General features: G+C 39.1%; 1 protein-coding gene across 1 annotated transcript in view; it reads right to left on the bottom strand.

Moving 5' to 3' along the window:
- itgav (integrin, alpha V) overlaps positions 1-27,299 on the bottom strand; it is a 35,508-nt gene extending 8,209 nt beyond the window's left edge. The window contains exons 1-24 of the mRNA XM_079617491.1: positions 26,780-27,299; positions 26,188-26,324; positions 23,001-23,092; positions 21,532-21,646; positions 21,141-21,202; positions 20,720-20,765; positions 19,388-19,510; positions 19,115-19,159; positions 18,741-18,784; positions 18,585-18,641; positions 18,110-18,162; positions 13,923-14,128; positions 13,452-13,643; positions 13,254-13,299; positions 12,309-12,416; positions 11,862-11,917; positions 8,377-8,531; positions 7,708-7,845; positions 6,545-6,612; positions 6,286-6,433; positions 5,157-5,249; positions 4,931-5,010; positions 4,368-4,448; positions 4,015-4,120 (exon numbers count right to left, since the gene is read on the bottom strand). Of these exons, the coding sequence (XP_079473617.1) occupies positions 4,015-4,120; positions 4,368-4,448; positions 4,931-5,010; positions 5,157-5,249; positions 6,286-6,433; positions 6,545-6,612; positions 7,708-7,845; positions 8,377-8,531; positions 11,862-11,917; positions 12,309-12,416; positions 13,254-13,299; positions 13,452-13,643; positions 13,923-14,128; positions 18,110-18,162; positions 18,585-18,641; positions 18,741-18,784; positions 19,115-19,159; positions 19,388-19,510; positions 20,720-20,765; positions 21,141-21,202; positions 21,532-21,646; positions 23,001-23,092; positions 26,188-26,324; positions 26,780-26,946 (2,418 nt within the window). The 5' untranslated portion in view covers positions 26,947-27,299. The remainder of the gene's footprint in view (positions 1-4,014; positions 4,121-4,367; positions 4,449-4,930; positions 5,011-5,156; positions 5,250-6,285; positions 6,434-6,544; positions 6,613-7,707; positions 7,846-8,376; positions 8,532-11,861; positions 11,918-12,308; positions 12,417-13,253; positions 13,300-13,451; positions 13,644-13,922; positions 14,129-18,109; positions 18,163-18,584; positions 18,642-18,740; positions 18,785-19,114; positions 19,160-19,387; positions 19,511-20,719; positions 20,766-21,140; positions 21,203-21,531; positions 21,647-23,000; positions 23,093-26,187; positions 26,325-26,779) is intronic.
- Positions 27,300-27,979: the final 680 nt, after the last annotated feature.

Here is a 27,979-nt window from a genome sequence, read left to right as displayed (position 1 = left end):
GGAGCTCTCATGACCAGGAAGGCCTGGTGAGGCCTGTAACCTAGCGACCACAGTGTGTGGGAGCTCAAAACCAGGAAGGCCGGATGAGGCCTGTAACCTAATAACCACAATATGTGGGAGCCCACATTCAGGAAGGCCGGGTGAGGCCTGTAACCTGACATGTGGAGACTCATAACCAGGAAGGCCTGGTGAGGCCTGTAACCTGATAACCACAGTATGAGGGAACTCACCTTCAGGGAGGCCTGGTGAGGCCTACTACCTGATAACCCCAGCATGTGGGAGCTCATGACCAGGAAGGCCTGGTGAGGCCTGTAACCTGATAACCACAGTATGTGGGAACTACCTTCAGGGAGGCCTGGTGAGGCCTACTACCTGACAGCCACAATACTTGGGAGCTCACATTCAGGGAGGCCCGGTTAGCGGCCTACCACCTGATAATCACATTACATGAGAACATGCCTTCAGGGAGGCCCGGTGAGGCCTACTACCTGATAGTAGGTCAGGCTAGCTGTCCAGTTGCCTGTCCTTTGGGCTTGCCTACAGGGAGGCCTGGTAAGGCCTACTACCTGATAGCCACCGTAAGTGGGAATTCACCTTCAGGGAGGCCTGAGGAGGCCTACTACCTGAAAGTAATCTTAAACAACTGGTAGCTATGAGCCCTGAATCTGGGTGACGGTTCGAAGGCGGCCTGCTAAGGCCAGCCCACTGGGGACTCGCCTATCAGGGAGGCCTGGTTGGGCCTACTAGCTGACAGCAAGTCAATCTGCTCCAAAGGTACACTGTTGGGAATCATACCACACCAACAAGTAAGTCCCACAATGTTGGGACTCACTTCCGAGGAGGCCTGTTTAGGGCCTACTACCCATCAGTGAGTCAACTGCCCGAACCACCAAGGCCAGCAACACTTTTTTTTGAAGTGAGCTGGCCTACAGCGCCCACTTGGGGGCTGCCCATACAGGAGGCCTGCTGAGGCCTACTACCTAATGGCGCAGCCTTCGTTGGCAGATAAGCTGTTTACACAGCGCCTACAGCATTCTGGTACCTAATCACATTGCCCATGGCAGTGTACTCAGCAAAAGCGCTAGCACCCTTTGAGCAAGGGGAGTACAACATACGCCACTCTGCCTCAATGGAGGCCCCAGAGCCAGGGGCCTACCATCTGTAAGCATGGGCGTCAGCTCATGGCAATGCTCTGGCTTCAGGGGAGCGTACTTCGACCAAAAAAGAAGTGAAGGCTAGAACTTTCCGCTCAACCCGAGCCATAGTGGTGCGAGGTAGGATAATACAGAACTGAAAGTGAAGGACTCAGACCTGCCCTGTATCACAGGGGAATACTCTCCACCTCACCCTGAGGTTTACCAGGGTGCGGGCCCGCCAGTGGCTCTAGGGGTGACAGAAAAAGTATCTGTGCCCAACCTAGGGGAGTGGGGCTTGTTTGTGAGCCAACCACCTACAACCCGACGCTTGAGCAGTAGCTCAGCGAGGTGAGTAAAGCCTATACTGGCAGCCCATATCCGTATGCTAGTTCTGCACGGCAGGGTCGGGCAGACAGACCCAGCCTCTTCGTGAGGCGAAAGGCGGCCTAACCCTGCTCAATAAAGACACATTGTACCGGGGAGGCCTATTTGAGGCCTAACCCAGGATCTTTATAAACCATGCCTCTGCACCACGCTGCATTACACTTGTCGCCCCAGAATGCAGAGAAGGGGGCGGGCCTTGGCCTAACGACTCCCATTGGAGGAGGCTGTCATACAGGGATGCTAGGAACCTATATTCACACAGTGAAGGCTCAGAGGCAGAAATGCTTAAGCAGAGCGCCTCCACTATCCCTGGCACAGCCTAGGCCAGCTACAGAGGCGGCCCTGGTGAGGGCCAGCCTGCAAGCATAGATCTACCTGAGGGCTCGGAGGAGCCACAGCCTTACTAGAAAAATAGTTATTATTTCATACAACTGGCTGCAGAATCGCTCAGCCCACTGAAAACCCAAACAGAGCTCAAGGGGGCGATGTACTCAGGAAGGAAGTCAGACGGTCCCATGGACCGGACATAAGATCTATCTGAAGCACTAGCGTCAGTCTATACTCCAAGATGAAAATCCTATGGGAGGGAGACCAACTACTCTACCCTGAGGTGGCTAACAGCCCGAGGGCTAAGATAGTCGTTCTAGCCACCTAAAGGGGGACTTCAGGGCCCTAATAATCCAAAAATGTACCTTACATGACCCCATAGCTCTATACAGGGAACGAGGTCTGTAGAGAGATAAATTTTAGTGTTAGTTGCACACAAATTACTCTTAAAGAAGACCACTCAGCTCACCTGCGGCGTGCGAAGTGAAGACTTACCAGACAGTTCTTTATGAACATGGGGTCTACCACCTATACATGCCTGAAAGAGGCACTCTCCTAACCAAGCAGAGGCAGGCCAACAGAACATTGTTCTAACCATGAGCCCAGCCTCAGGCCTGATGTAGAAAGTGTCTGGGGAGTCGGGGAAGAGAGGAGAGGGCTAAGATATAATCACGCCCTCAGGGGGAGGTGATCCATGCCAATGCTGTGTGCAATCGTGCTGGATCACCTCCCTCAGATCCCTCTTCTTGCGGGAGTTGCACCTCTACAGCGATCTACTCCTCCACGGAGGAGGCGCCCGAGAGGCGACACTGGCTCTCTGGCCCTGTCTAAGGTCCCCGGACCATGATGGGCCAGGCCCTCCCGTCTGTCTGGGTGTGGATACGGATCTCAGCGGTATGTATTTGTCCTAATACAGCTGAGCGCGCCCTCGCCTCTCTGAACTTTCCAGCCACCGCCTACACGGAGGTGCCAAAAAGCTCAGAGGGCGAGGGCGAATCGAGGAGAAAGATTTTTTCTCTTCTTTCTCTCTTCTCCCCGATGTCGGCCAGGTTCACTCCGTGGCGCAGCTCAGTAACCGCCTCAGGGGCCCCACCCCCTGGACGAGATCCCCCAGCAGATTGGCCTGGTGTACCTGCAACACCACCATGATGTGCAGGGTAGCACCGGCCTGACCCGCTGGCGTGTATGCTCTGCCATTCAACTGGCAGGGTTTGAGCTCTCAGTGTAGACGCCTGTCCAGACACGAGATAGTTGCAAACGTCTCGTCAATGGGCGGCATCGACACATACCCATGCTCTCCTATCACCTCAACATCAGTGAGACTAGCCCGCTGATGTCGGTGGACACGGGCAGAGTATGGGTTCTTCCATGTCCTCTCGATCTCAGTATGAGATCGGGAAGAAATGAAAGGCTCACCTGAGCTAGTGGTTTTATGACTGAGGAAAAAACGCTCTCATAGTGAGCGATTTTCCCCCAACGTTACCATAAAACCACCAGTTCAGCATACACGGGGCAGGGTGGCTGAGAAGATTGATTATCACCACCCTCATCAGCCATCTCCTGTTTGTCCGGAAAAGCACTCACTGCTTAATCTCGTCAGCCGCCGCATCGCTTGAGAGGATTATACCCCTCTCAAGGCGATCGGCGGGCTTCATCTGGGATCCCTTTTTTTTTTTTTTTTTCACCCAGATGCTGAGCCCTCTTCTCTCAAGGAGAGGGTCAGACGAGATCGGAGCGTTCTCAAAGAAAAACGCTCGCAATTGTACAGGCAGTTCCCTCAAGAACTGCCTGTGCGCGCTCTTCCTCCAGACAGAAAAAGCACAGTTGAAAACACTCAGCCTTCTCAGTGCATTTCATAAATACCTGATTTTCAAAAGCGGTTACAGACAAAACAGTCCCTGAAGACGAAAAGATGATTTGTCATGTTTGCAAGGCGCCCTTATATACTTCCAGGTCGCACGTTAATCATTCACGTAATGATTCACGGGCTGTCGCCGGTCAATGTGATTGCCGTGATTTGATTGTGATTTCAGACACCTGTCACGCCTGAGGCGTTCCCCAAAGCGTCGATGACGTATTGTCGAGTTCCCTTCGAAAGGGAACTATGCACCACAGAAGCAAAGATGTATAATGTATTGGACCAATGATAGTCACAGCATTTTTTTACCTCATAGATGTGCTGTACAAGAGGTCCAATGTCATCCTCCAGAACAGGACTGTCTTTCGGCTGCCAGTTAGCGATGGGTAAAAACACCTGCTCTGGGGCAGACACCCTACACGGGATAGAGTCGATAAATACACAATGAGAAAGTCTATTAAGTCAGTTTTTTCCATATTCCACATCATTTTAAATAAGTTTGCCTTTTGAATCTTTGACCTAATTTTTATAACTTATTGCAACTGCAAAGTAAAATGTGTGTTGAATGGCATTTTGAGTTGATTTTAAAATAATAATAAAAAAACAGTTCACATAATATGAGCCACATAAATGTAACAGGTATAAGATATAAAGCATCATACCCTCTTAATTCCACTCTGGCCAACACCGCAAGCTTTGTGACAACAGAGACCAGATTGCTGGTTTTGTTGAACTGATTTGAGCTGAAAACAAAAGGCGAATTATTTACTTTCACAATCGAGCAGAAGGTGGTGCTGTTGTTTCAAATACTGACAGACATTTCATTCATTCAGAGACAAAAATCCATGAAATAATACCATGACTAGTCTTTTAAGTTATAAAAATGCAGCATATATCATTAAGGTTCAGATGGATGTGAGGGTGTGAAGAAAGAGTGAGAGACAGGAAGTAAAGCAGGATGTTCTCACAGAGAGACAAAGACAGCTGTTCCCTGTAATTAAACAAGTCACTGGCAGTCAGCAGGAAACTGTAGGATTAGAAGTGGGAACTGTTTGAAGTTTTATTGATTTATGAAGTGGAAATACTTGTATGTTTGGAAAAACTTTGCTTTACATTTGTTTCTAATGGCACTTGATGGGTTACAGACGATTTTGAATTAGTATTGCACAAAGCAAATATTCTCTATCAACTGTACTATTGTAATAGCAAGCATTAATTAAAATACCTCTTTATCTGCAAATCAAACTTGACTTCTGTGTCCTGTTCGGAGAGCTGGTGCACGCTGAAGCGCAAGCCTGCTGTTATCTAAAGCACACAATTTTACAGAAAAACTTCAAATGAAATAAAACCGCTAATTTATGCGTTACAGTATGCAACAATATAAATTAAATAAATAACATTTGGTACGGATAAATATGCAGATAATTTAGCTCGGAAAGTCTGTTGGTCACCTTAGTTCCTCCTTTCATTGGGTTCCCAAGATCACACACCACCACTCTGGTCTGATTCTCTTTCTTGAATGCACAGGACAGTCTAGACAATGTCTGAGATACATAAATAACAGATGAAACCTCAAACTATATATATATATATATATACACACACACACACACAAAAGTTTGGGGGCGGCAATTTTTTTTAAATGTTTTTGAAAGAAATCTCTCACCCTGGGTGCATTTGATTAAAAAACAAAAACAATAATAAAACAGTAATATTGTAGAAATATTATTACATTTAAAATTACTGTTTTAATATATTTTAAAATGTAATTTATTTTTGTGATGCAAAGCTGTATTTTCAGCATCATCACTCCAGTCTTCAGTGTCACATGGTCCTTCAGAAATCATTATAATATGCTGATTTTGGTGAAACTTTTATTATGATCAATGTTGAAAACATTTGTGGAAATGTTTTTGTGGAAACTGATACACTTTTTTTTACAGGATTGTTTTATGAATACAAAAAAATTCTAAAGAATACCATTAATTTGAAATAAACAACTTTTATAACATTACAAATGTCTTTACTGTTACTTTTGATCAATTTAATGCACCCTTACTGAATAAAATTATTAATCTCACTGACCCCAAACTTTTTTCTACATTAAAAAAAAGTATGCTTCATCAACATGCTGTTGAATGCCACATCAAATAATTCATCAATAATCCTGAAGTTAAAATTACACTAAATGGTCTTAATGGGGAAAAGCTTTCTGTATTTTTGTTAAAGCACTCATCTTCCTTTAACTCTTTCCCCATCAGCATTTTTGATAATTTTCACAAAAATGTCATGGACACCAGAATATTTTGTTATATGAATATCTAAACATGCAATACATCAAAAGAAAGAACAGAGCCTCTGGTTTCAATCAAACAAACAAAGTAAAAAAAAATATATATAGATATTTTTTCAATGACTACAACATGCATAAGCAATGCTTTTATCGCTTGTTTCTGCTCCTTTTTGTCTGTGTCTTGATCAGATAATCTACTCTTTAAGAAGATGCGCAATAGCATCCCCTACCGTATAACAGTGAAAAATTCCATCAATGGCGGGGAAAGAGTTAAGTGATCTGCTCACCTCAACGTTACGCACGACCCCAATGAAATCTGCCTGAGATGGTAGTGTGACGATAAGGTCGGCCTCATAAGCCCCCTCTCCTCCATTCTCTGCTATGACGTCTAGGGTCAGGGGGTTATCGTCACCTATGTAGATCTCTTTCTGGTCACTGGAGCACAAAACAACAATCAAACGTACAGACGCACACAGAGTTAATCTCCAGCTCTACGCCGCCAGACAGCACAGTGGAATTTAAGGCTCAGATGAACCAATGACTCACCTCACAACAGACAGTTTTAAGTCTGGCTTGCAAATATTGTCTTCGCCACAATCCAGGAGTATGTGGGCCTGGAAAATCACAAGGGATTATGCAATTTTTATCCAATGCTATTTAATGGTGATTGTTTGAGGAGTCAGCAAGCAAGTCTTTGGTTAGAGGCAGATTTAATCTTTTGAGTGGCTGCTACACAATATATCGTCTAGTTCATGGTTACCACACTTTATACCCGATGAATTTACATGTTTTTTTTAGTCGTTGATGATAAAAAGAAAAAGAAAAACTAAAATAACGTAAATCGATTCAATATGGTTCTTTGGACTTGGGTCATTTAGATCAATTTGCAAATTGCTTCTATCAATTAATTAGTATAAAATAAATTTTAGTTAAAAAAAATCTAGTATAAAAGAAATATAACAACGCTGTTAAAAGTCTGAAAGACATTAATCATTAACTCAACTATGGCAGCCATATACAGTATATGAACCTCATTCATCTTTTCTACTGTCATCCTACATACACTGAGATCTTTCTGGAGTATATGAAACATGCATCTCCCCCACCACACCAACCATCCAGCAAACACCATTCAAAAAAGTCAGTAAGATAAAAAAAAAGACAAAAATAAATTCATACTTTTATTCAGCAAGGATGCATTACATTGATCAAAAGTAATAGGTTTAAAGATATAAAAGAATTTATGTTACAAAATATTTCTATTTCAAATAGACACAGTCTGTTTGAACATTCCAGTCACCAGATAATCCTAAAAAAATGTTTTCTAGTTTCCACAAAGATATTAACGGTTTTCAACATTGATAATAATAATGAGAAATATTTATTGAGCAACAAATTAGCACACAATAACAATGATTTCTGAATGATCATGTGACGCACTGAAGACTGGAGTAATGAAGCTGAAAATTCAGCTTTGCCATCACAGGAATAACATATTTAAATAAAAATCCGTTATTTTAAATTGTAATAATATTTCTCAGTATTACTGTATAGTATTTTTGATCAAATAAATGCAGCCTTGGTGAGCAATGAGCATAAGAGAGTTGTTTGCAAAACCTAAAAATAATCTTACTGACCTTAAACTTTTGAAAGATAGTGTATATGCAGTGCCCCTGTAACCAGAAGTCTAGTATGGTAAACTGTTGTACCTGCTTGGTGACATTTGTAGGTGTAGATTGGTCAAGGATAGGCAACAGGCCGGTCTTATCTGCTGCTGTTTTGTAATCCAAGCTGTACTCCATAAAAACAGAGATGGGTGTGATCTTATCCCTGAATTCTGAGTCATCCTGTTGAGAGAGCCAAAAGTGGACAGAGAGAGAAATGGGGCCTCTATATCAATGAGCTCAAGGCTGGGGAATTTCAGTCCAGCTTACAAGCTCTACAACATGCTCTTTTATGTCCAGAAAAGAGAGCTTTGGCTTTCCAGGTCAAATCCTTCTTTAGCTCTGTAACACATTGTTCCTTTCTGAAAACAAAATAACGGCATGTTCCAGTGCCAAACATCTGGGCTATCTGCCACCACAGCTTTAAATGCAGCGCAAACACATATTTGATGACATAAAGGCATCAGCACTTCTTCAGCTGGCCAAAAAAAGCTAAATTACGCTAAACTTTTCACAGCCCAGTACCAGCAAAAGTGAGGAAAGAGTCACACAGGAAATCTCTGTGTTCCTGTATCTCAACTGGTAGAACATGAAGTTATGGGTTTGATTTCCTATAAATTTAGATTTTCCTGTACAGTATACTGTACCTCGCCTGCACTGCAAGATGCTTCGGATAGTATCTGTCAAATGCATAAATGTGAATGATTCACTCACTATTAAATAAGCCTTAAGTTCCTCACAGGCCGGGCCCTGGTTGTTGGAGACGGTCATGTTCTTTGAATAATGAGACATCTTGTTGTGGAGGAACAGCACCCGTTTGGTGGCTCCCTTGTGTTTGAGGCGGTCTAGGGTCAGATCCACTTGGAAAACTGTGAATGAAAGGGAAACACAGATACTAATAAACAAAAAGCAATAAATTCAGAAGCAATGCAGGAGTTAAGGCTCAATCACACCAAGGATGATAACAATAGCGTTGTAATTACTTTCAGAATCATTTTTTTTCCAGCTGATGAACAATAAAACCAATGATAGCCAATCAGAATCCATCCAGCTTTACATACCTCAAGTATATAAGGTACCAGACAACAGAACTGCAGCGTGCTCATAATGAACAATGTTATCGCCCGCTGGTGTTGACGCTAATGTACTCACAGTTATAGTTATCTTATAGTTATCGTTCTTTGTGTGAAAAGGGCTTTATTAACATTCTTCACATAACAGAGCTTCTCTTTTAAAACAAAGAGGCAATTTAAAGGTAACAAGTAAACTATTTTTTTTCTGCAAATTAAACTGTTTAGAACACATGCAGTCAACCATGAAACCTTTAAACACTGTGATAGCCTTGAATCTCTGAAAGCATACAGCTGTTTTAAACTCTGGTTCAGTTTGCCTGAAATAACCTGGGGTTAACGGTCTTGCTCAAAAGACACAAGAGTTATGGCTTTTGGATCAACCCTTAATGAGTTTAATTAGGAACTTTTAAGATACAAGCACATTTACATAAACATGTCTGAACTTAAAAGCAACATATGAGCATTTGGTTTTGAAAAAATACTTTTAAAACTCAAAACATCCTTCTTTGAAGAGAGTAATCCAAAAATAAAAAAAAATCGTTCTTATTTCTTATTTTAAAGAACCGTAGAAACCAAACAACATTGGACCCTACTGATTGCATTGTATGAAAAACCCTGAGACATTTCACAGAATCTCTTCTTTTATGTTCCACAAAATAAATAAAGTTATACAGTTTTGGAACATCATGAGGATGAGTAAATGATGACAATTTTCATTTAGGTGAACCATACCACTTTAAGGACAGATCACCCACACTAGCATGTCAACAACGCTTATTCAGTTTTCAGAAACTTGCTCGGCCTAGTCATGAGGTCATCAAAATAGGACAGAATTGTGTATAATTCCTGTGTATAAGCATGTAAAATCACAGATACTCATTTCAAATACAGGCGTTTACATACTGTAGGTGGTTTTTGCAACTTTGCCTTGATGACATGAAATATTACAACTTCAAATAATTGTTTTTGGGCTGCCACTAATGATTATTTTGGTAAACGAGTAATCTGTCAATTATTTTGACGAATAATCAAGTAATTGGATACGTTTTTGAGCTGGCACCAACGATTATTTGGTACTCGAGTAATCGGTCGACTATTTTGGCGAATAATCGAGTAATCTGAGAAGTTTTTGGGCTGGCAGGCCCCAATGGTTATTTTGTTAATCGAGTAATTGGGCAATTATTTTGATGAATAATCGGATACGTTTTTGTGGTAATAAAAATGAAAATAATAGTTTTTGGGCTGGCACCAATGATTATTTCGGTAAACGAGTAATAGGTCGATTATTTTGACGATTAATCAGATCCTTTTTTGTGGCAATAAAAATAGACCTAGACTTAAAATACATATGTATAATAACAATAATAATAATACGTAAAAAAAAAAAAAATCTAAAGCAAGTAACCATATGGTTTTATTGAACAACACTGTTAAAATACATCATGTAACATACATAACATCAAAAAAATCTACTTATGTATGTCATGTATTAACAAATGCCTGCAGAGAGCACCAATGGTCTGGTGATTGTAGTTACACTTTACAGCATGATACAATTCTTGTTTAATATTGGCCAAACAACATTTCATTAAAATATAACTCCTTGAACAAGAACATGTGGACATCAAAACTCAGAGTGAGGGTATAAACTTTATCTTGAAACTACGATGAACAACAATTAGCATATTTGGAAACGTATTGATGTATTCGCCTGTGTTGGCATAGGCTTATAAATGATTTGCGTTACAAATCTAGTAAAATGGCACACATTGCGTTCCCAGATGAACGTTATAAGCAACCCAAATTCACAGCATATGCAGAGATGGAGTTTGCTACCGGACGCTGCTGAGATGCGCTCCACGCAAGTACTTGATCACAGGCACGTTGCGTTGCTATATTATGTTTTTTAAATGGATTTAATATATCATGCAGCGCAGCCTTTGAAAATGGTCTACGGGGATCCATTACAAAGTGCCACTTTTCCATTGTTTTTCTATGTAAACACGCACTAGACTGACGCATATAATCGTTGCGCTTGCATCTTGCGTGTTTTTTTCAGTGTCTCGTGCATGACACGGCGTTCTCAAAACATGATGTTCAAGTTAAAAGAAGCTAAACTTTTTTTTTTTAAACGCGTCTCGAGACCATTCCCTCCCAATTCCCTGCCCGCGTCTTGCGTTTTTCAAAGCAAAAACACGTTCTGTGTGAACAAGCCCTAATAATGCGGTTCATGGATTCTTGTTCATGGAATACGTCATTTCCGGCATTTTACCGGTTAATTGGAAGTGGGTAAACTGCAAACAAGGATTTTTTTAAATGGAGTACTCAAATTGAATTGAGGAATGACAACCATATTTGAATATATTTTAAAATGCATTAAGTTCCAGTGATGGCAAAGCTGAATTTTCAGCATCCATTACACCATTTCTTATAATTATCAATGTTGAAATCGGTTGTGGTGCAATTGTTGTGGAAAGTTATATATTTTTTCCAGGATTGTTTGATAAATAGAAAGTTCTAAAAGTACATAATTTAGTTGAAATATAAATATTTAGAAGTGTTTTGAACATTATAAATGTCTTTACTGTCTCTTTTGACCTCAAACTTTTGAACAGTAGTGTATTTACCTACTCTCAAATCAAAACAACTGACACACAGTTTGTGATTTTCAACTATAAGCAGCAGATCCATTTATAGCAAGCCTTGCACCGTACACATCCGCACCTTAAACTTGCATAACGGCAGCCATTAGCTTAACCAGAGCATAGGAGAACTTCAAAGCACACAGAGAAATAATGAATTGGAATCATGGTCTGTGGTCTCTGAACAGTGGGCTGCAGGTCTGGTAGCCATTACACCCCAGACTGTGAGATCCATGTGAAGGCTTTGTGAGCACCGGACGCTGGGCTTTTAATGGCTCTGTACCGTATGTCCGGCTCCAAACACACTGATGCCTGACACTTCGAGCTCTAGTTTCCCCCCTGCAGCGAGGCTCATAACACACACCGCAACAGCAGGACTCTGTTTACAGCTGCCATGTGCTTATGCTACTTGCAATAATATGTTCCATTGCCCTAAATATTGTATGTTTCAATAATTTGCATATATGAAAAAATAAGTACTTACGAAGGGAAGACTCTGCTCCTTTTCCATTTGCCTTCAGGCAGTATTTCACAGTGAAGCTAAGGGAAAGAATTAGAATGTGTTAATGCACATTGTTTTCATGATATTCTCAATGCATAATAGTCAAGGCATATAAATTGGAAATATGATGAATTATGAATTTCTATTTAAGAAATAACTTCTTTAAACACCTGCATCTAAACAAAAACATTTTCATACAGACCCTCAAACATCAACTGCGTGTTTAAAAAAGGTTGAGATTAGTGATATATTAGGGATATTTAAAATATTTTTTACTATGATTTGGCAGGTGATGTAATACGATTTGAAGATGATTTTAATTCACTTTTATTTGGCCATTATGTCTAAATCATTCATGAAATATTCCGCATCTAAAAGGCTACGATGGCTGTTTGGTTGAAATTGTTTGATGAAAAAACCTTGACCCACCAGGAAACTGTGGTGGTTGTTCCAGGCAGGGTGCAGCTTTTGTCTTCAGGGTTCAGGATCTGTGGGCTGATATCCAGTGTGGTGTTCACACTGATGACGGGACGAGCCCTAACAACACAAAACAAGCAGGTATCATCAGTCTGCCATTTTAGACTGGCTCCTTATAGTGTAAGATGGCAGACAATCACAGAAAAAATTCATTAAAACATTGCAATTTAGTTTTAAAGGATCATTTTAGTTAAGCTTTACATGGCTCCCTGTGAATTAAACAGGCAATTTTTGTTGCTGTACCTTTAAGAAGTATACATGTAAAAGACCTCTGTTAGGATTGGAAATCCACCCTACATATAAATTACTGCCTAATTCAAAGAACCATTCATGAGGGGGGTTCAAACTTAAAATACATCGATATAAAGCAGCATTGATATAAAGATGTGGTTGGTAATATAACTGTTTATGTTTGTGACATCAATACTGTGACGGATACTGAATCACCCATTTGTGGAGCTTAGAGTGCATTAATGGCCTGGGTGGACTGGGAAGGGAGTTTCATCATTGTAAACATCAGAGTATGACTCCACTATCCTTTTGACTGCTGTTTATCATTATTCAGAGCTTATTTTGCAACAGTGACCAGCTGACTGTACATAATGCCTTTTACAGGCTTATTATGCATACTGTATGTATATACAGTATATGTCTTATTATGTGTAGTACGGTGCCAATCAATGCCTGGTGGTCTTCCATGTACAAATATAGATGATGGGAAATGTTCCACTGTTATTTTCTTTTAATTCAGGCCGTAATTGCCTTCACTACTCGCACATAAACCAAATTAAATGCTGATGAATTAAATGAGACCACCTGCAATAGCTTATCCGTCCTGATCATAAAATTCTATCAAACGCACGTGTGATTTCAAAGTGCAGAATAAGCATACTGTACCTGTACAGAACAGCTTTGTCAGCTCCAAACACCCCCACAATCAGGTCTACAAAAGGACAGAGAGTGGGAGAAAGAGAATGAGAAGAGTAAACGAGAGGAAGTAACTTTGAATTTAGGTGACGGGATCTTATCAGTTGTGAAACACTGCAGAAGATGAGTGAATGTGTAAAAAAACAGCAATGAGTGTTGAAATCTAACCAGGGTATCCATTCTGATCGACATCTGTGCCTCCGTGCATGGCGTAACCAAAGCTAGAAGGCATGGAAGCAGACGCCCATGTTCCTTCTAGAACTTGAGAGGCCACAGGATTCGGCCCTGTGGGACGCCCGTTATGGATGTACACCAGGCCACGGTGGAACTGCCCACCATATGGGGCAGCAATAGCCACATCTGAGAAAATACAGAAGGATTAAATATAAAACCGGTCTGGTTATTGAGTAACTGTCATAGGCAGTATTGTTTTTATATATGCTAGTACAACCATTGCTCAAAAAGCTCATGAGTCATGATTACTGTTGCATGACGAAGCAAGGAAGACAGTGATAACATCTTATGACCATGACCACAAATTACTGTGTATGTTCTGTCTTGTCTGATGTTGCGAGTGTGGGCTCCTAAGGGTACAGCACACAAATACAAAGAATAAAATGAGAGGAGTCAAAAAAGTACCATTATATCCATCCATATTGAGGTCTCCCACACTGCAGATTGAGCTTCCATATCGAGCATAGATCTCAGAGCCCGTGAGTTTGATGACACTGTTGAAGGTGAAGCCACCTTTTCCTAGGTAGACATAGACCTGACCAACCTCCCTCAGTTTCCCGTCTGAGCCACGGTCCATGAACAGAGGAGCCCCCACCAACAAATCCATCTTCCTGCAGGGGGAAATAAAAGGTTTATCCAATTGGAAAAGATCACATCTAGTCAACCAGCGGGGAAATTCATGTTGAAAAGTATCGCTGAATATGTCAGATTTGTGTGTGTTCAGATTTTAGTTCTTTTTTTTTTTAAAGATATTGCCAGAGAATGAACAAACCCTCTCAAAACATTGCTGTGCATATATTTAGGGTAGGTTTATTTGGCACAGGGTCATAAAAAGTGAGTGTGTAGACTAATATAATTTTAAGCAGTGGTACTAAACTGGTTTCTAAAAAAAAAAAAAAAAAAAAAAAAAAAAAAAAGTCACAAATAAAAAAACATCAAAAATGTCCAAAACAAACGCACACAAAACTCTTTAAATGAGCCATTTCGCTCTCCTTGATAAACAAGATTGACTTGCTTGCTGAACTGAGTGAATGACATGCCTGCTGTCATTCAGTCAGTCACATTCTTATTCACAAATGACATTCAAAAATCAATTAACTCATGAATCTCTGTTCATTCAGTGCCACTCCAAATCTTGTTCAGTAGCAAAACACTGACATAATCCTTTCTACTATTTAAAAAGATATAGCAGAAATAGTAAGAGTATTTGCTTACACTAAAGTCAGTCTTTGGAGGCAGGGGAAAAAAGCCACCAAAGCAGTTGTGTGCTTCATTGGGAAGACACTTAAAGAAATTATATGAGGGCTAGAAAACACGTTCGTCACTTGAATGATTCATTCAAAAGCACAGTTTCTTTCATGAACCATTAACAGAGCAGTTCCAAATAGTGATGCTGGCCTAACAGACACAGATGAGGAATATATCAACACTCAGTTGATAATGAAAATTAGAGAAGCATTATAGTACATGTACTATATAGAGATCATGCTGCTCTAATTGACTTCTGCTGATATCAAGTGTTGTTTACATTTAAATGATCCTCAACATTCTATGTCAGTCCAGCAGATTGAGTTGATATTTGAAATCAACAACTGTTTCTGAAGCCTTGAAGCCTGAACACACTTGCTACAAGCTCTTCACAACTCTACAATTTGATAAGTCTTAGTGATTTGTGCAGTCTCTGAAGTTCTTCTTGATTCATTATCATGGAGCAGCGTCGGTCAAGAAGAACCAGGGCTCTTCCCACACACCTGAGGGGATTCTTGGTGGAGGATGTCTCTTCCAGTCCGGATCCCTGTGAGCGTTCACAGCTGGAAGCTGTAATGTTAGTCAGGTTAGATCACACTTACAGCTGTATCTCTGCCAGAGCTCAAAGACCCACAGGTTTGGAGGAGCACTACTTGAAGAACACTGCTGTCCTTCCTGACATCCGTCCAGCAGTCTCAGTCTCTTCAGTGGACGTGTGTCAGCAGGATGAGCCTGTCTCCATCCACGGCTACAGCGTACAGGCCTACCAGCACATCTACCGCTCTGTGGCGGAGACCATGATGAGGACACGCAGTGGTCGGCGGCGTCCCTACAGTCTTAAACTAGGACTGAAGATCAAGCAGCGACTGTGGGAAACACTCAACTGCCCTTCACTGGTGAAGACGGAGTATCCTGATGGACGTGTCCTGATCACTGAGAGCTTCTCCACAACCAGCAGAAGCTTCGCTCCTCGAATCCACGTGGACATCAGTGAAGAGCCCCTGCCTGAGGAACCCCGAAGAAAGAAGCCCAGACACTGAGTCATCGCAGTGTCACATGAGTATCACACAGCAGGACAGACGTATGTAAATACTGTATAAGTAACTTACGGAGTAAGTTTTGTGCACATTGTTGTGTGGTTGTTTGGATGTTTTTTATGATTGATACGCGGTTCCTAGGTTGTTCTGATTGGTTTTTGGTGCTTTGGCACGTGGCTGTCAGGATGTTTTACTATGGTTTTCTGTGCGGTTGTTAACGTGTTGCTTTGCGGTTGCCGGACTCTTCTTATTGGTTTTTCATGCATTGATGTGGTTGTCAGGATGTTTAGAGTGGTTGGTTGATATGCGGTTGCTTTTAAGCAGTTACTGTAGGATAGGGAAGGTTAGGGTCCCTCACACGGTTTGCAGCTTGACGTGCTGTGAGGGCTTGTGTGCATCAGTGATGCTGAGAGCTACGCCACTGGTACTTCACAACTATTGGTAGGGTCACCCATAGAGGACAGGTCTCAGCTGAGATGCCAGACGAAGACAAACCACATGATTCTGGACAGCAGCAGATCGACCTGATGTTTCTGGTGGAGACGGATAATCCTGATGGACGCGTCCTGATCACTGAGAGCTTCTCCACAACCAGCAGAAGCTTCGCTCCTCGAATCCACGTGGACATCAGTGAAGAGCCCCTGCCTGAGGAACCCCGAAGAAAGAAGCCCAGACACAGTATCTCACAGCAGGACCGACGTATGTAAATACTGTATATAGTTACAGAGTAAGTTTTGTGCACAATGTTGTGTGGTTGTTTGGATGTTTTTGATGATTGATACGCGGTTCCTAAGTTGTTCTGATTGTTTTTGCTTCTTTGCCACGTGGCTGTAAGGATGTTTTGGATGGTTTCCTTTGCATGACATGTAGTTGCTAAGGATGTATTGCGCGGTTGTTAGCGTGTTGCTTTGCGGTTGCCATACGCTTCTTATTGGTTTTTCGTGCATTGATGTGGTTGTCAGGATGTTTAGTGGTTGGTTGATATGCGGTTGCTTTTCAGCAGTTACTGTAGGATAGGGAAGGTTAGGGTCCCTCACATGGTTTGCAGCTTGACGGGCTGTGAGGCAGCAGAGCTACGCCACTGGTACTTAACAACTACTGGAAGGGTCACCCATAGAGGACAGGTCTCAGCTGAGATACCAGACGAAGACAAACCACATGATTCTGGACAGCAGACGATATACAACAATATCCTCCAAGTAAGAATGACTCGAACAGAATAAGGTAACAATACAAACATTTTATTCTTGATGTTATAGGCCTATTGTATTTTACAATTTAAAAAAATCTAAACTTACATGTTTAAGTCAATTTAAACTAAATTTAGTGCTGTCAGTTGATTAAATTACTTACTAAATTAAGATTTAATTATAATTAAAATAAAATGCATTTTTCACAGTTAATCAAAGATTCCTGAAATATGACTTTAATTTCATGTCAAAATGCATGTAGTTTCTAAAGAAAAAGAAAACTAAATATGAAAAAAATAAAATAATTCAAACAAAGTCTTACTAAACTAAATTAAAAACTAAAATGTACAGAAAAACTAAATCTATAGAAAACTTAAACTAAAACGATCACAGTTTTCACACTATCTAAACAAAATAAATAGATCAAAGCTATAATAACCATATTGTGGGTTTTCCAGAGCATTGTTGGAGTGAAAATAAAATAAAATACACATTTTATTAAAGTTGTTATTTTTCTGAGTTTCTTTTCTAATGTCTGATATATATATATATATATATATATATATATATATATATATATATATATATATATATATATATATATATATATATATATATATATATATATATATATATATATATATACTATAACTTAATGCATCAAGACAAAGGACAGTAATGGGATAGAGGTTTTTGGTCTAATGTCTTTTAGACCCCACAGACTTTAATTGAATGGACAAAAACAGTTTGTTCCACAAAAGTAAGTCAGTCATACAGGTTTGGAACAACATGAGGGTGAGTAAATGAGGACATTTTTAATTTAATGAACTGTCCCTTTAATGTATGTGAGCTTGATTTCTCTAAGATCAGGTTAAGAGTGCTTTTGACTCAAAACTAAAACTCAGCAGTCAGTTTTGAACACATTTTCATGGCCAAGATATGCCAGTTGAGAAACACTTATTTAAAGTATCCATTAGTCCATGAATGGACTTTCTTGAAGGAATAGATTGTCAAAGAGCTTAAAAGAAGCTTGTTTATGTGTGTAGAAATCTTCAACCTCACTTCAGTGAGGAAAACATTAAACAGCAGTTTTCAAACCGTTTATAGCATCACTTACCTGTCATTATTGATGTCAACGGCTGCTACAGAATAACCGAAGTAAGCAGCCATCTAATGTGGATAGAAAAAAAAAGGAAATAATTATTATTACGGCTGGTTTTGGTGGTGCCGCCTAGAGTATATAGATTTATTTTTTGAGCTTGGACTCATAAATCTCTGTTAAACCATGTGTTGACTCTTGCTTGATTAACTGTTGATGTATCACAACTGCAGCAATCACAATCAGCCAAAAACACGGGCCTGTCGATGCCACACCTCATGCTCTTTTCTTCTCTCACTCTTGAGTGCTGGCGACACTGCTGTCAATAGCTTCCAGATGTGGGAGTAGATTTAGGACATGAACTCTCCGCTCGTAAACAAATGTTGAACATAACTGTGCCATGACCACAAGATTGGGCATGTCATGTGACCTGCAGGCTGCTCACAGGCAAGACTGCTCGTATAAGAGGTGTAAATATTTTTGTAACACTCACCTGTGTGCCAGTGAAATTATACATAGACTCCATGTTCTTCCCATTGAAAATGTTGACCTAACAAGACAAAACCAGACAAAGAGCTGCTTCAAGCAGGGTTGCATCACTTTTATGGGTTTTTGTCAGATTCCTGACCAAAAATAGTATTAAACTCACATAACCGAGAGCCTTCTCCCCTCTAGGAACTCCTGTGACATAATCTAGAGAGGCAGGAAGAATTAAAAATGAGTTGGACACAACAATGCTTTCATTCAGCAATGAAGCTTCTTGATCCATTTACATAGAAAAAAGGCCATTAAGCCATTCCCGTAATGCACTGCTTCAGTTTCCAATGCAATGTATTACGAGCAGGTCAGACCAGCTCAATCAAGACAGACAACTCATGGTTGTGGGCTGATTAAAATTGCACTACCATTCAAATATTTGCCGTCAATAAGATTTTTTTTTAATGTTTTTGAAAAATCTCTTATGCTCACTAAGGCTCAAGTAAAAAAATATTCCAAAAAATGTAACATATCGAAATGTCTTACCATCTTCACCATCCTCATTAAAATCACCAACAGCCACAGAGTAACCTAAGACAGAATCACACGATGACATACATATCTTCACTGCATTTCTGCTTGTTTGCTTTATATACATTCTGATCACAGCAACTCAAAGCACACAAACATTCATTACATGTGCAACCCAACATTAAATTGAGCTCCTGATTTACAGGTAACAGTGCAAATGTAAATCACCACAAAAAAATAATTACAACTTCGAAAAGACATTAAAACAAAAGATGCAAAAAGGCTTACCCAAATAACTGTCATCATACTGAGCCCCGGCTGACTTGGTTGATAACTGGTTACCGTAAGGTGTAAAAAACTCCTTATTGTCTCTTCTGATGACCTCAGTGACGTCATCTGAGATCAGCTGACCTGGAAAAAAACAACAGTTGGAACACAAGAAGCAAAAGTTGTTTTTATCCCAATAGGAAATTAAGTGTGCAAGCTGTCTTGAACCTGCATGTGATGTTAAGCAAACCAGAAAGAAGCAGTGCCAATATATGCATATACATGTAAACATTAAAAGTAAAAAGATTCAACAAAATTCACAAAAAGTAAAATCATGCAATATTATTTTTAATATGGTTATATGTGCATTTTTTTGGTCTTTTTAATGGTCTTTAATCTTTACACACTTCCAGTGTTAGGGAATAACTAAATGCATGTCATGATGCTACTTTCCGGGTGTGTCCACACTTGTAGTTCGGTTGTAGCAAGCACTTCCCAAAAGTCCTCCACATAAGTTACATTTTTTCTGAGCAAAACAATTTAGTTACTGCTTAAAACTACTTTTTAATTCTGCACAACCCACAAGTTATTTTTTAATAAAGTTATTATGATGTAGAATTTTTTTGTACCTTACAAAGTAACTAACAATTCAGCTTACAGTTTCAATCACTTTTCTAACACTTAAGGACTTACTTCAAGTCTAACCAAGGTTAGCTTAAGTTCTTACCAATCACACCATCACATTCACATTTCTGAAAGCATTATACTCTCAGCAGGGAGTATAATTATCATACCATTACAAAAGAGACACTCAGCAGAAAAACTAAACAGTAACAAAAAAACACCTTTAAAATGAACTTTTAAAAACAATCACCGCAGGTCATGAAATGCATGAAAGATGTGTTTAAATGTCTTTTCTGGGCACGGTTCCTAAAATAACCCCACCCTATGAGGTCATAACAGATCTGCGACTCAGTAAACAAGCGCTTCAACATCACACAGCACAACACAAAAATGTCAATGAAACCACAGACGCAGTAGACAGCATATGATTCTGCATTATTTATTGTTTTCAAAACAGCTCCCTCTCTTCTGAGCAGCATTTCTCTCACAGGCGGGGACCCGAGACACATTTGTAAATGTTAACAAGTATTGTCGAGGCTGCGCAAATATTCACTGGTCTGTTTTGTGTCAATGCTATATCTGAACTTGCCCTTGGAAGCAAGACACAGCAGACATTCTCTGAGTCACCAAAAAGTCCTGACAGAGCACATTGTTGTTTCCCCTTTCAGTGCCTTTCAGTGTCTTTCAGTGTCAAATTCAGAGAAGGATAATAAAATAAAACCAGTTTACCTTGCCAATAAAAGCTTCCTGGTCCTCCAATAACAACACGGTTCTTCTGATGGAGACAAAAAAAAAAAAAAAAACATGTTTTGGTACATTCGGCATAAGTTTAGCAATAATGGAATTACAAAAAACATAAACAGCAGGGTAAAAGCGGCATGTACAAATTTAAGTGTAAAAAAAATTGTGGCAAGAAAATCACCAGCACCCTTTTTGAATAAAACATTTCAGAAAAATAAATATGTTAGGTCAAAAATGGTAAACGATCAGATATAGTGGGGATTGATATTAACTGTGTTATCTATCTATCTATCTATCTATCTATCTATCTATCTATCTATCTATCTATCTATCTATCTATCTATCTATCATGTAAAAAAAAGCACCAATATATAAGGGAGCAAATTTATATGGGGGGAAAAACAAATACCTTCACAAAATCAGCACTGAAACCTGCTTGACAAAATCCTTGTCCCTCAGGTGAGTTTGATTCTGATGAAGAAGAAAAAAATACTCAGTCATTCATGTCTTCACAACTAGCAGATATAGTTTTGAGGAAGTATTAACATGAAGGAAAGGTGAGAAAGAGGAAGACAAACTTCAGTCAGAGGAACCGTCATGACCATATGACAACTGGCACACTGACTTTGAATAACATGTCACTCAGACATGTCTTAAAACCATGTAGGAGATGATACACAACACAAGTATGATATTCCATAAATCGAAGTCAAGACATTTCTGAGGAAGGATATTAGATATGACCCAATAAGGGCTTGAGCAGCCTGAGGTGAGGTAAATAGCTGTGTTCAAGTACATACTAGAGCGGCAGGGCGAATATTCCACAATGCTATTGCCCTTCTTCAGGTAACATGTCCCGACAGGCTCTCTTTCTGAGAATCCATGCGTGCTCCACTGGTAGAGAGGAGCACATGCCTGAAGAGAGAGAAAAATGTATGTGCAGATCAGTACATGAGTAGGAATTATGTTCTTCTAAACCATGTGCGAGAAATATCTGCTTACATATTAGAGCAAGACTTATTTTAAACATTTATTTTTAGTGCCATATCAGCATTGGAAGTCAAGATCAAAGTACTTAAAAAACAACAACAATACAATAGAGAATATTTAATTTCAATTTGATACCTGACTTGTTTTAATCTAAGATTTTCTTTAATATAGAATCATGTTTCTAACAATAAAGACATCCCAGGGTCAATGTAAACAGAGTTCCTTCCTACACATTTTCAATTTCAAAATTACATATTGTTTTAGACTCAACTTTCCAAATCTGTAAATTTTCAGACCATACTTAACATAAATGGTAGCCTGGGAAAACCCAGACCACTTCCGGCAAATTTATATTTGCTCTGCAAGTGGGTCTGGCAAAGAGCCCATTGAAACCCATTTCCAATCCGTCGAAATCGCGGCACCAATCAGAAACGTTGGGGCGGGCTTTACACGATGACGACAGAGCAGCGACGGTGACGCAGATTTTGTACATTACAGAGATGGATGCCGCCGTGGATACTGTCTATGGGAACATCACTCGTTCGAATCAGCTATCGCGTCTGTTTCAAGCGATTTAAAATGGTCATTTTCGTTAAAAACTGGGAACTTTCGGGAAAACTGAAACTAAGACTAAACCTATTGGTCAAAAAACATTTTCGTAAAAAGGATTAATCATAGAAATAACCAAGAATAATCATACGCATATTTTTTTCTTTTTCTTATACACCACATTTTTAACAAGATTTCATTTTTAATATAAATTAATAATTGTTACTTTTCAATCTCAAACAATTATTTTATTTTTATTATTAAGAGGTTTGCACCAAAGTTAACTGTAAACTGCAAACATTAAACTGCTGAAATTAAATGTCTTTAACTGGAAGTGTTTTGTTAACTCTGCTAAACTATATTGACTAAAACTGAAACAAATAAAAACTAATTAAGAAAATAAAATAAAAAATAAAACTAACAAAACCATTAATGAAACTAGCTAAAACTAAACTGAAATGTGTCAGTGAAATGTATAGGACATTTGAAAATAAAAACTAATAAAAAAAATCCCAGCTATAATAACCTTGGTATATAGTACAGTCATCTGTAAATATTTTCTCAGGCTTTTTCCATTGGTTTTCTTGAAGTGATGTTATTCAATATAAATACACACTTTTATGTTAGATGCGATTAATCGCTTTGACATTTTATAAAATATATACAGTATATATATATTTTTTTTCAATCTTATTTCAGAACAAATTTCTACACGTGCACCCTGACTCACCAGAATATGGTCCCCAGAGGAACGCACAGTGGCCCCAAACCATTGATTCGACTTGAACTCCATTTGCTGTCCATTGGAATTATTCCTGTTATCTGTGATGGGAACGACAGAGGAAGGGGGAATGGGGAAGGAAGAGATATGAAGGAGGAAATATGAGTTAGTCAGTCAATTAGATTTATCAGACTGTCATCATGTCCTTTGTAGTAGACTACACTGCTCTTCCAATCACTACAATCTCATCCACTAGCGTGTTCCTCTAAGTCCAGCTAATTTCAAAAGGACTGATATGACAGAAGCATCTGAGTTCATGGATCAAAAAGTTGAGCTGATATGCAACGCCGCACTCTTTCATCCTCTTCATTACCAAACCATCTGAAGTTCTATCCAAGGTCATGAACATGGACAGCCGAGTCTATTCATGACATAATCAGATTAGCAAAACAACTTCATGAACACACACAACGCATGGAATATTTGTAGAACATGGTGAATAAAAGGGTGTTTTCAGAGCTTCAGCAGAAAGGGTCAGTGATTTACTGGTGTTCTTCGGTCACTTTTGACTGAAAATCTTTTCGTTTTTAATTTTTTTTAATCACAGCTTCATCAGAATGGTACAACACTTGGTGACGTTTATGGCATTTGGAATGTGAACACACAAAATAAATGTAGGGCATGATTCCAGCAGGCTAAGTGGTCATACAAATAGTCTATCTTGTGGTCTTCAGTCAAAAGTGACCGGCCATAGGAAATTAATGGGAAATCGACAAAAGCACAAAAAAATTCAGAGAATTGTACAATCTACAAAGCGGCCACAATGCAGAAAAAGTGGTCAGCAATGAAGGGGTGAAACTCTAACACATCAAGTGTGCAAAACAGACACAATCACTCTCACACACACACAAACACAATATTTAAAAAAATTATTATTACTTTTTTCAATGGCAAACATTGACCATAATTATTGCATAAATAAGTACAATCAAATCCTCTCAAAAAAAAAAAAAAATATATATATATATATATTACATTGATTTTACTGGGGAGGAGGAAGTTTCATTTTCATGCGTCCGGTCAATTTTGACCCTGAAGATAACAAGTGTGACTCCCAAAAAAGCCACCAGATTAATTATACAAATATTTTGGTGTCATTTTAATCATGAAATTATTCTTTAGTTCCATAATATTTCACCCTAGAAATCAAAATGAATGAAAAGCTTTTCAAATGTGATTTGTAAACATTTCCAAAAATGCTCTAAAGTTTTCCTAGGTGGACGATCCTACACACACACGTTTTTTTTTTTTCATGTTTTATGGGGAGTTTCCATATGACAAAATTATTTTTATACTGTACAAAATGTATACTCTGTCCCCCTAAACCTACTCATCACAGAAAACGTTCTGCATTTTCATAAAACATCACTCAGTATGATTTATAAGCTGTTATCCTCATGGGGACCAAAAATGTCCCCACAAGGACAAGGATTTCAGATATTGCCACCTTTGTGGAGACATTTTTGTCCCCATAATGTAGGGTTATTAGCAGGCCACACACACACACACACACACACACACACACAGTTCATCTTAGCCACAGTCTCAGCCTCAGGAAGCCACAGCTGCTCATCCGTCTGTGCTACTGAGCTGGGAATTTCCCAGTGTTTCTCATGGTCAACACAGTCATACAGCTGGTCAACAACACCCAGGCTTTACTAGAATTAAGCACTTAATTATTTCCAAACAGCACAAACGGGGAGTTGACAGTACAAAGGCCCAGTGGAAGCACAGTTGTGTAACAGTTCAGCATTAATGTTTATACATCCACACAGTGTTTTCCATCTCATACTTCTGACATTTCTCTCTAATCTAGACTGTGCCTGCTCCTCAAACAGCCAGCACAGAGAACACTATTGTACAGACACATCATTCACAGTAAAAACATGTCAGGACACAGTTATGCTTTGGCAGATATTTAACAGAAGAATGTTTAAGCTTCTTTCATTTCTAGCCTAGTTATTGAGTAACAAATATAAACACTACACTAGTGCAGTAAGTGCACAAAGAAAGCAAGAGAAAACTAAACTTGGAGGTCAATGGAAAATATGGTGGCCCCAAAAAGTATTCAGACACTAATAACAGATTCTTACAGCTTGGCAGTAACAAAGTCCCTTTAAGACTGTTATTCTATAGTCTATTTAACCACAGTCTATTTAACTGCATGTCTTATTTTGGCATTTACTAAAGCTTAAATATATATTTGTAAAATATTATTACTAAAAAAATGCCCTAAATCTATTTGGTTTGTTATTTAAGTTGTATAATTAAATTTACTAAATCTACATTGTTATTAAAAAAAATCTAATTCCATTTGGCTTGGTAGGCTATTTAAAACAAATAAATTAATGCATAAATATAAAGTATATATTGTTAATATACATTACAAAATATAGGCTATATCATTAAATATTACTATACTCCAGACGTGTCTGCTTACTCTGCCATAGATGCACAGCATTATTTCAAACTATGGTTCTTTCCCCGAGAACTTCTTTAAGAGTGAAAAGAACACATAGCCTAGAGGAGTAGTTGAGTTGTTGGTGAGAACTCTAAACACACTGAGATAATCCAACTGAAGATCTTTTTGTTTGTCTGGTAGTTCCTCTTGAAGCAATGCCGGGTAAATCAGGCAAGACTAGTCTATAACCACCACTGAATGCCAATGAGATCTGGCACAGGAAACGGTGTCTATATTCAAGTATGCATAGAAGGCTGAATAAAGTCCTGTTAGTGTGAAGATTGTTTGTGTACATTTGCAATCTAGTTAGTAGGCCAGCACATGAATAGTAAAGAAACTCCATTGTCTGTTACAGAACACTGCCAAGCATGTGAATTGAAAACACTTTGTAATAACAATCGCACAATCCTAGATGAGCCTTGAAACGACCCCAGGCTCCCTCTCCTGTTATTTTTCCTCCACCTATTGAAAATATTTAGAGCAAAGCTGATATATGACCCAATAAATCATTAAAGTGCCACAGGCTGCTCAGAAGGTCCTATAATAACTCTGACAAACCCTACCTCTTCCACTAGCATGCAATGTGAATCAATACACAAAAAAAGCTTTAAATAACTGTATGGTGGAGAAAAGATTACACTACATGATGGCTGAAAAACCAGTTCTGCGTCTTACCAGTGCTGTCAAATTCAATCTGTGTGCATGTGCCGCTTTTTTGCCAAGGACAGCTGAAGACAGCGCCCCTCTCAGTGACTACCGATGGGGTCTGATCAGATGTGTTTGCCCTGGGTGCACCAACCAGTATGTTAAATCTGGAATCAGAGGAAAAATGTGTTTTTAATTATTATGTTTTGTTAAATACACTACAACACAGTTTACAAATGTGTATATATATATATATATATATATATATATATATATATATATATATATTTGTATTATTATTATAATACATATTATACATTACTATAACACACACACATATATATATATATATATATATAGAGAGAGAGAGAGAGAGAGAGAGAGAGAGAGAGAGAGAGAGAGAGAGAGAGAGAGAGAGAGAGAGAGAGAGAGAGAATAAAAAAATTGCATTGTTATGTGTAAATGCATGTTTTTTTACATCCATGCATTTTTTAGATTGATATCTTCTTCACAAAAATAAATAAATATGTAACAAACAATACAGTGGGCACCTATGATAACCAAACAAGTTTGTCTGTAGATCGCCAGTTCACTAGGTTTACACACAACTTCATCTACTCACTGTTGGTTATCAGGATTGAAGAAAGCCACAGAAAATCCAAAGTAACTTCCTGGAGGTCCAGAGAAAACTGAGGGTTTGCTAATGTCCAGATTAAAGGAAAGTGCTCGTTTGCAGTAAAAAAGAGCCACTAGAGCCCAAAGCCAACAGCAGATGAGATGTTTGCCCATGGTTTGCGTCTCTGTAGAGTATGAGAGTAGATGGAGGTCGAGCTGTAACTTATGTGGGTGGATGTCTTGATCAACAGTACAGATCGCCACTGATTCCGCACTCCATAATAACACGCAACACTCACACTAACAAGTCACGGCGGAAATGTCCGTTACATTATTGCAGGCGGGCCGCTAAAATAAAAGCTCATTCGTTGCCAGCCTGTCCAGTAATAGAAGCAAAAGTGTAAAGTAGGACACAGGGACACTGATGTAGTCCAGCTCTGATGGAACCGCGGGATGTCCCACTAAACAGGAAGTGAAAATAAACCAACCCACTGAAACGTCACGGTGACGTCACGAGAAACTTCCGCGCAGCGGGCATCGCCTGCATGACTTAAATGGGCATGAACTGGTAAACATTTTAAAAATGCCATAACATCTTTGTGATTCCAGCCATGAGTAATTCATTGTTTTAATTAAGGCTTTTGCTTTATGTAGAACTAGTTAAACAGCGCCACCATGTGTTAAGAACGATACAAATGTATAACATCTGTATTCAATTCAGTCAACAATAAACAAACATATAGGTTTATTTATTTAGAGTGAAATTTTACGTAGGCCTAATGTAATAATAAAAATTAACCTATTAATGTACCAATGAATATAACAGATGCGATTAAAAGTTGTCAGTATTTTATCAGTAAGCCGAGTCCAGATAACTGTGCACATTACAAATGACTATTCAGAGCCTGCGGATATTTTATTCGTATATGGAGTGATTCATGACTTTAAATGCAGTGAAGTAGGTCTCCAAGAATGCAGTCTGTAAATCCCCCATGCATGGGATCCCTCATAAAAAGGAAACGTTGGGTAATTTTTATGTCTGCCTGGCTTGTAGGCCTATATTATTTTAAACCCTTAACATACTGTAAACTCAAACGTATATAGAACAACTGGTCTTTTATGCAGTGTCATAGAAAAAGGCTTGAAAAGATTGTGTTTCCTGAGGAAATAAAAGGCACCATTTGCAAATTGGAACACAAACGACATT

Source organism: Phoxinus phoxinus (genome assembly GCF_949152265.1).
Source record: "Phoxinus phoxinus genome assembly, chromosome: 7".
Classification (NCBI taxonomy): Eukaryota; Metazoa; Chordata; class Actinopteri; order Cypriniformes; family Leuciscidae; genus Phoxinus; species Phoxinus phoxinus.
Note: the sequence above shows the minus strand (reverse complement) of the source record. Positions and strands in the feature narration are given on the sequence as shown.